The 9,049-nt window shown below is 34.8% G+C and overlaps 1 protein-coding gene across 3 annotated transcripts; it reads left to right on the forward strand.

The window, feature by feature from the left end:
- Positions 1 to 3,573: 3,573 nt before the first annotated feature.
- On the forward strand, positions 3,574 to 7,512 carry LOC113310014 (phosphomethylpyrimidine synthase, chloroplastic-like). Of its 3 annotated transcripts, none has more exons than XR_003340847.1 (7): positions 3,574 to 3,734; positions 3,871 to 4,195; positions 4,285 to 4,412; positions 4,911 to 5,737; positions 5,912 to 6,610; positions 6,695 to 6,803; positions 6,945 to 7,512. XR_003340847.1 is itself a non-coding variant. In XM_026558550.1 (6 exons), the coding sequence occupies exons 2-5, from the start codon at positions 3,873 to 3,875 to the stop codon at positions 6,590 to 6,592; spliced, it is 1,959 nt and encodes a 652-aa protein (XP_026414335.1). In that variant the 5' UTR covers positions 3,574 to 3,734; positions 3,871 to 3,872; the 3' UTR covers positions 6,593 to 6,610; positions 6,695 to 6,912. The 3 variants fall into 3 exon arrangements, 1 of the variants encoding a protein (XP_026414335.1); XR_003340848.1 differs by having other exon boundaries at positions 6,987 to 7,512; XM_026558550.1 differs by lacking the exon at positions 6,945 to 7,512 and having other exon boundaries at positions 6,695 to 6,912.
- The last annotated feature ends 1,537 nt before the right edge of the window (positions 7,513 to 9,049 follow it).

A 9,049-nucleotide genomic window follows, 5' to 3' on the forward strand; every position in this document is an offset into this window, starting at 1 on the left:
GCTAAAAAAGTGATTCCCATAAGAAACGTGATTTCAGAGGTTTTGGACAATCAAACGTACCGAGGAAAACGTAATCCCACTAAATCCCTGAATCCATAAATCCCATCTTTAAAGTTCTGCATCCAAACCCACCATAAGATTAAGAGCAAATATTACAACTTCTCCACTATGAGGAAGACGATGTCTCTGAAGATGATGAACAAGATACCAACATTTCTTTTCTTTTTTTTACTTCCGTTAGTTGTTAGTTTAAGCTAGTTTCAACTACAAGTAGTAGTTAAGCTTAAAGGTAGTAGTTAGTTCGACACCTTTTAGCCTTAGCTGAGTCCTCATTCGGTTGTCGTATAATCTCCAGTTATTTTCCTTGCTCTTCCTTGTATAAATCCACATCCATTTGGACATTTGAATTATTTCTTCAGAAATATCAAAATCGAAATTCGTGGGGGAAAAAGATTAAGCGAATTTGAGAAAAACTTGATAGGAGTAAAACTAATTAAATGAAACTAATAGAGGTGCAATTTGAATGATGAGAATGCTGAAAATTTTATATCTAACTGAATATAGCCGTAGGCGACAAAACATTGATCCCACGACCAAACTTCTGTCGCCGGCTACCAATGTTATGTAAATGATCAACCAAAATCCTGTCACTTAGTCGAGTATTACCATAGTGAAGAACTACATTTGTTCATCCACTTCATTTTTAAACATTGGGAATATATGGCCTTAAAAGTATTTTTGATAAACTTAAAAACATATTAATGAAGTAAAAAAAACATTTACCTCATTAATATGCTTATCTTTGAATTTTTGAGCATTGCTATGGAAACTGCCATAAGAGTAAAAAGAAAAAATACAGGGAGAATATATCTCTAGCCCTTTTTCTTAATTTCTTTATGACAAATCCACTATTAAGATACTCTATATTTGGAACCCATATTTAGTTTTAAGGTTACTAGTTTACTATACTAACCTTTTATTGTATTAATTATCTTATTTTTATTATAGTAATTATCTGTTTTTAGTTGACTGTGAAAAGTGAAAACAATCAAAAATATCTCGAATTTAGGAAAATCCCAACGTATTTTAATTCCTAAAAAAACCTCCCTAAGAAAAATCTTTTGATTTTTTTAAAATAACTCTTTCTTTATTACCTGTTATTCTCTTCCGTCTCCCAAAGGTCTTGTTTGGTATAGTTTTCAAAAACAGTTTTTTGTTTTTAAAAACAGAGAAAATAGAAAACAGGAGAAAACGCGTTTGGTAAGGACATTTTCAGAAAATGTTTTCTATCTGTTTTCTGTTTTTAAAAACAAAAAAATGAAAACAACAAATTATTGTTTTCTGTGTTTTCTCTTTTTTTCTTTTCTTTATTCTTTTCTTCTTTTCAGAACAAAGTAAGAGATGGGGAATGACTGCAAGTGAGTCATGGCTAATATCACTATCTCTTAGACAAATCTTTACATTTGATCCGATTTAGTTGGTTTTCCTTGTTTTCAAAAACAGTTTACCAAACAATTTTTAGAAAAATGAAAACAAGGAAAAAAGGGTATGTTTTTAAAACAGTGGAAAACTATTTTTGAAAACTGTTTTTCAAAACTGTACCAAACAGGCCATAAAATTCTTAGTAATCGACAAAAAAAAAAAACTCGATTTCATTTTTTTATTTATTTTATTTATTTTTTTTCCATGGGTAGTTCATGAGGAAAAAAAAAGTCAATTATCACTAAAAAAAAGGAAAAATCAATTATCACCATGAAAAATTAAGGAAAATTTTTAGTTTTCACCCGAGATGATTGGTGAAATTTTCTTTAGTGATAACATTGTGGAAATCATGATTATCATGGGATGTTGAAAATATCAATTTTCACAATTTAGTGATAATTATAATTTTCATCTATATGTTTTCTGTGTAGTTGCCCTAAACGAAATTCCCAATGATCAGTTTAATTAATTCATTTATAAACCACAATCAATAGTAAAGAATCAAATATTGACATGATTGCCATTACTCTGTTGCTAGGATTACTATGCTCTCGTAGTCCGTGGATGTGATGAATTGGAAAAATAAGACCTTGGTTTTGATCAATTTTCCATTTCTTTGAAATAAGAAAGCAATTGGAAAAATAGCTCCATAGAAACGAACAAACAAAAGAGGTGTAATTTATTTCTTAATTAAGAGTATACCAAATAACGAAGAAGAGAAATAATTGGCAGAAATGAGGCAGAGATTCCCTAGCTAAGCACTAATCTCGCGTGAGAAAAAAAAAAAGTAGCACAATCTTTAAATTTCCCAATTAATAGGAATAACTTTACCTGGCGGAAAATTAAGGAAGTTATCTTTGTTGCGAATCATATGGCAACAAAATTTCATTGACCGGATTTTTTTCTTAAAATATTTATAGTAATAATTCATAAGTAATTAAGGTTAATTCAGTCTTACAAAAGATATGAAAAATTTAAGTTCAATCTAAATTACTAATCTCAACCTTAGATATTTTTGTATTGGGCTACACATATATATACAATCTTAATGATGGGTTTCTGGAAGAGATAAATCAAATTTGGGTTCCTCAAAAATTTCCACAAAAAAAAATATATCACCCCGTTAGAACATCTCCAATGCTAGGGGTGAAGGTGGATGCAGATCCTCTGTGCCCAAATTTCTATGTGCCCTCTGTACCTGCCAATTAGTTTGCGACACGTGTGCTTAACAGTTTCATTAATTACGTGAGTGTTTACATGGTGTTAACGGCGTTTACATGGTCTTAGAGCATCTCCAATGCTAGGGGTGAAGGTCTTAAAAAGACAAGACACCTAGGATTTAGCACTTTTCTAACCAAGAATTTATCTCCAATGCCAAGGTCAAGGTAAGGTAAAAGCATGACATGGATGCCATCTCATAAGAAAGGGTAAAGGAGAAAGTCATATCTTTATCTTCTCCATGACCCAAGGTCTTTTGACACATAATCAATTCTTTATTCCAAAATTAATTTGTCTCTAAGTTCTAGGGTAGTAATATCTTGGCATTGGAGATGAAATTTGAGGTAGAAAGTATAACTTTCATTTTTTTTTAGCCACATAGTAATGACCCACAACAAAAAGGTATTAATAGGACCTCCACCTAGAATTACCTTCACCCCTAGCATTGGAGATGCTCTTAGAAAGTCATATCTTTACCTTCTCCATGATCCAAGATCTTTTGACAAATCATCAAATCTTTATTAAAAGGTTAATTTTTCTCTAAGTTCTAGAATAATAATACCTTGACATTGGAGATGAAATTTTAGGTAGAAAGTATAATTTTCATCTTTATTAGCCACATAGTAATGACCCACAACAAAAACGTATTAATAGTACCTCCACCTAGGATTACCTTCACCCGTAGCATTAGAGATGCTATTAAAGTGTAAAAAAAAGAAATTTATACCTAGATTATAGAGAGACGACAAAAGGCCGATGGAGAAAGTATTTTTCATAAATGTAAATTCTCACGAGATAATGCAAGGTCTACAAAGAAAGAGAAAGAGCATGGGATTTGTCACATAGGAGGACCATTAGACAGTACTACCTAGAAAATATCTACCTATTCCACCTGCTATACATACGTAGTCACAGAAGCGGAAGAGTTCAGACTCACTTCTCCTGTTCTTACGTTGGAGATAAGAGTGGAGTGAATTGAGTGAATGAGTGTGAGTGCCAAGTAAAAACAAGATTAGGGTTTCCATTTTCATCTGGTAATCACAGATCATCCAATCTCACATTCTTCTTCATTGTCTATTCATATTCTGATCATTAAATTTGATTTCATTCTGTTTAAATTTTCTCCGAAATCTTAGTTATTGTTTTTGATTTTGATTATAACTTCTGCAGTTATGGCTTCAATAAACACTGCTTTGACATCGTTCGTATGCAAGAGGAATAACAACAGCACCCATAAGTTTCTGAACACATCATTCATACCTGAATTTGATGTGCTCGGTCGTGTTTCGAATGTCTGGGGTAAAGAATTATGTGCTGCTGCTGCACCTCGATTGAATTCTGGTGTGAGAGCTACATTAACCTTTGATCCATCAACTACTAGTAATTCTGAGAACAAGACTAAACAGAGCAAACATACGATTAATCCTGCTGCTCCTGATTTTCTCCCCTTACCTTCCTTTGAACAATGCTTCCCTAAAAGCACTAAAGAGAGCAGGTAATTTTTTCGCCTGAATCGGAGTGTTTTGTTGGCGTAGATACAGTGTTTGGAATGATATAATAATGATTATGTGTTTGTATTTGCAGGGAAGTTGTTCATGAGGAATCTGGTCATGTGCTTAAGGTTCCGTTCAGACGGGTTCATTTGTCTGGTGATGAATCACATTTCGATACCTACGATACCAGCGGTCCACAAAATATCAATCCACGAGATGGTTGTTATTACTAATTCTTTGCAATTATCATTCTATTGTTACTATGTTTGATTAATTGCTATTTCAAATGTCTTAGTGTTAGTGTTAGATGAGGAATTATGTTTCTATAGGTACTAATTATGCTATGATCGTTCAATCTCATATTGTATTCGTGTTCTATGTCCTTGTTGTCTTTGTAACTTACTTCATGTTGAATCATGTTTGCTTGGCTGAACAGTAGCTCACTTGCATCTTCATAAATGTCATTTTGATATATGTTGTTCATTTCTAAATCGGTAGCTCTACAAAAAAATTTCTTCGTATCTGTTGGATTAACAAATTATTTCTAGCTTTTCTTTTATCTTAGAGAGCATGTCATGTCGTGTTCATTTCTACTTGTTTCTTATGCTTAGATAACATTTTCAGTAACATTGAGCTACTCTTCATACATATGTATAAATTTATCTCGTTCGAATGAACTTTCCGAAGTAACTCGTTTTTTTTTTCCTTACTCTGCAGGGCTCCCTAAACTGCGCAAAGACTGGATTGAAAGGAGGGAGAGTATAGGTGGACCAAGATACACCCAGATGTATTATGCTAAGCAGGGAGTTATTACTGAAGAGATGCTGTTCTGTGCCACTCGCGAAAATCTTGATCCAGAATTTGTGAGGTCAGAAGTCGCACGTGGACGGGCCATCATCCCTTCAAACAAGAAGCACTTGGAGTTGGAGCCCATGATAGTTGGAAGAAATTTCTTGGTCAAAGTCAATGCAAATATTGGGAATTCAGCTGTTGTTAGCTCTATTGAGGAAGAAGTGGTAAAACTTCAATGGGCTACTATGTGGGGTGGTGATACTATAATGGATCTCTCTACAGGTCGTCACATCCACGAGACACGTGAGTGGATCCTTCGTAATTCAGCTGTGCCTGTAGGGACTGTCCCAATCTACCAAGCTCTAGAGAAGGTGAATGGTATTGCCGAAGATCTTAACTGGGAAGTATTCAGGCAAACCTTAATTGAACAAGCCGAGCAGGGTGTGGATTACTTCACAATCCATGCTGGGGTGCTGCTTCGCTACATTCCGCTGACAGCTAAGCGCATGACCGGAATTGTGTCACGCGGAGGATCAATTCATGCAAAATGGTGCTTGGCTTATCATAGGGAGAATTTCGCTTATGAGCACTGGGATGATATCCTCGGCATCTGTAATCAATATGACGTGGCTTTATCAATTGGTGATGGACTGAGGCCTGGCTCAATTTATGATGCCAATGACACTGCTCAATTTGCTGAGCTTTTGACACAAGGAGAGCTAACACGTCGAGCCTGGGAGAAGGACGTACAGGTAAACTATATTCTGATCTCGCAAGTCAAGTGATCATACCTATTTTCCTTTTTGTTTATTAGTTTTTTTCACTGTCAAAAGCACCTTTGTCGAGTATATTGTACCCTTATGTACTGTAGCATGTCCATGGAAAATGTTTTGTTAAGCCAAGTATTGTTGTTTTTGTGCTCATAGGTGATGAACGAAGGACCTGGGCATATTCCACTACACAAAATCCCTGAAAACATGGAAAAACAGCTTGAGTGGTGCAATGAGGCACCATTTTATACACTTGGTCCATTGACGACTGATATTGCACCTGGGTATGATCACATTACCTCGGCCATTGGAGCTGCTAATATAGGAGCTCTTGGAACTGCACTTCTATGTTATGTGACACCAAAGGAACACCTTGGGCTACCAAATAGGGACGATGTGAAGGCTGGGGTTATCGCATACAAGATAGCTGCTCATGCAGCCGATTTAGCTAAAGGTCATCCAGGTGCTCAAGCCTGGGACGATGCATTGAGCAAGGCAAGATTCGAGTTTCGGTGGATGGACCAGTTCGCTTTGTCGTTGGATCCCATGACTGCCATGTCCTTCCATGACGAGACCCTACCAGCTGATGGTGCTAAAGTTGCACATTTCTGCTCTATGTGTGGGCCAAAGTTTTGTTCTATGAAGATAACCGAGGATGTCAGGAAGTACGCTGAGAAGCATGGCTATGGGGATGAAGAAGCTGTAAAGCGTGGAATGGATGCTATGAGTGCGGAGTTTTTGGCTGCTAAGAAAACTGTGAGTGGGGAGCAACACGGTGAAGTTGGGGGTGAAATCTACTTGCCTGCAAATTATGTGTCGGAAGCTCAACCTCTTTAAGAATCTGAGAGACAAAAGGTTGGTACTCTAATTTTATGCTTGAGAAATACCATGCAGTTGTATATAACGCGTCAAATTTTCTTGACTTCCTTTCTCACGCAGGAGTGATTATAGTCTCGTCTAGCAAACTGGCTCGAGGCCTCTTGGTGCCTTAGCAAATGATCCTACTTGTTTAGCAGTTGTGACTTGTGGTTGTCATTTCAGGATGTAGGTGAGCGAAACGGTTTATTTAGTTGAATAACTCAAGGAAACTATTTATTCATTGTACTTGCCTCCAGTCTTGCAATAATAAGATGTTTGCCTATTATTATTATTTTTTATTTTATTCTATTTTGACGTCAGAAAGCACCAGGGGTGCCTGCACCTGGTCTGGTACTGGCCATGTTTTGCCAAGACTGTAACCAGGTGTTGGCTGAGAAAGTCCCTTTGAACCTGAACAGGATAATGCCTGCGTAGGGAGTGTGCGTTTGTTTTTCTCTTTTGTGCTTGAACAGGCATCCTTAGCTCTGGTCATATCTGATCCATGTGGATATCAAGGTCTGGCCATCTTCATCATACACATGGGAGGTTGCTGAATCGACCCCATGTCTCTGCTGCTCTAAGTGCTGTCTAACACAGCAGCCTTGAGAGTCCGGTATTGGATACAATGCGATGTTAACTATAAAAAAAAATTGCTATTTCGATTGAGAAATGCTGGTTTTATTTAATGTCAAAGCTCGTTTATCTTGGTTGCAAAATAGTATACTGATTTCAGCCCCTTAGAGATGAAAAGAAAGATGCACCTCCTATTGCATAGGTACAGACAGGTGGAACGTCCAGGATGTTAATATTGTAAATATCTGAATTTCATCCTGTAAAAAAACGACATACGCAGTATATAATTTAGATAGATAAATACAGGGGCCAAAGCCCTCCGCTGACGAAAAATGATGGATATTTATGTTCTTTTTATTTCTTTGCAAGATGGATATTCGTAACCACTAAATTCCTAGTTGAGACGCTCCTAGTTCATCTCCCATTGTTTCGAAGTGCTCTGGTACTCGAATTTACGATGAAAATGTCAAGTACTTTTGATTTTCAGGAAAATGAAAGGAAAAAAAAAAACCTCGGAAAATGACTTAATACTACACAGTTCATGCAGAGGTCCATGTGAGGAAAATCTCAAGGACATAAAAACTCAAAGAAAATGATAAACAGAGTCTAGAATATATAACACAGTTTGAATAAGTTAGTCTAGATAAAGAGTGGTCAGGATTTGTGGGAAAGATAAATCTATAGTAATGTTTTGATCAACTCAAATGTTATTATTATTAGTGTTTTATTAATTTGTGTCTCATTAATTGCTCATGATGAATGGCTTATTAAATTCTCATTTCCCTTAGTTACTCTAACAAATACATAATTTCATTAATAAATAAATCGGTGTTTTATTAATTAGTGTCGCATTAATTGCTCATGATGAATGATTTATTATATTTTCATTTACCTTAATTAATCTATAAATATGTAATTTCATTAATAAATAATTTTACAAAAAATCATGTCAATAAAACTACCAATGGTTGTTTACAACCAATATTTACTTATCATATCATTAATGTCTCATTATTTTTTTACAGTAAGTAATTTATTATGTCATTAAATATGTCTTTTTAAAAATTATAATAAATAAATTACTCTATTAATAATAAAAATAATTTTTAATATTATTATCTTCTATCCTAATATTAAGAAATAAAAACTCAAACAAAGTTTTTGGTTGGTAACCTAGCAACAAGCGGGGCTCCAACTCCTCTTTGAATTAATAATTATATAAATATATTTTTATTGACTAATGTTTAGATTTGCTAAAAAATTATATAAGTGGAGTGGTGGTTGTGGTGGAGTTGGTAAGCAGTGGAGACGGAAATACCGTTATGGCATTATGGACAGTGATGGTGGAAGCTGTTTCGGAGCAAGGATGGTGGTGGTAATTATTGGCGAACAACTTGGCCGGTGAAATATAAAATGCACTCAAGTCCTTCAACCATAATAACATGTATTTGATTAATCTGTATCATTTTTTTGCTTGCTCTCAGGTCATTTTTACTTACTTTTCTTATTTTTATATGAATATGAATATCAATCAGAACAAATGACTAAAAGAGAAAATTATGATTATTTTATCGAACATGGTATGATTTACTTTAGATGTTCCAAGGGGATTTTGACAAGCATAATTGGGATGCTATGTCCTTTGTCTCAATTCTTTAATGGATTATGTTATCTTTATGAGGTTCCGTTCCCCAACCATTATTGTCCATGGTTATCTATCTTATTTATTTACTTGTTTTTTTAGTTTAACTTTGATATTTTTTTTTTTAATTTTAACATATTTAATTAATTGGAACCCATTTAAAAAAAATCGAGTCTGATCGTTTCTCTTATTCTTTTTTTATTCACATTCTCTTGCATTTG

Source organism: Papaver somniferum, chromosome 9 (assembly GCF_003573695.1).
Source record: "Papaver somniferum cultivar HN1 chromosome 9, ASM357369v1, whole genome shotgun sequence".
Classification (NCBI taxonomy): Eukaryota; Viridiplantae; Streptophyta; class Magnoliopsida; order Ranunculales; family Papaveraceae; genus Papaver; species Papaver somniferum.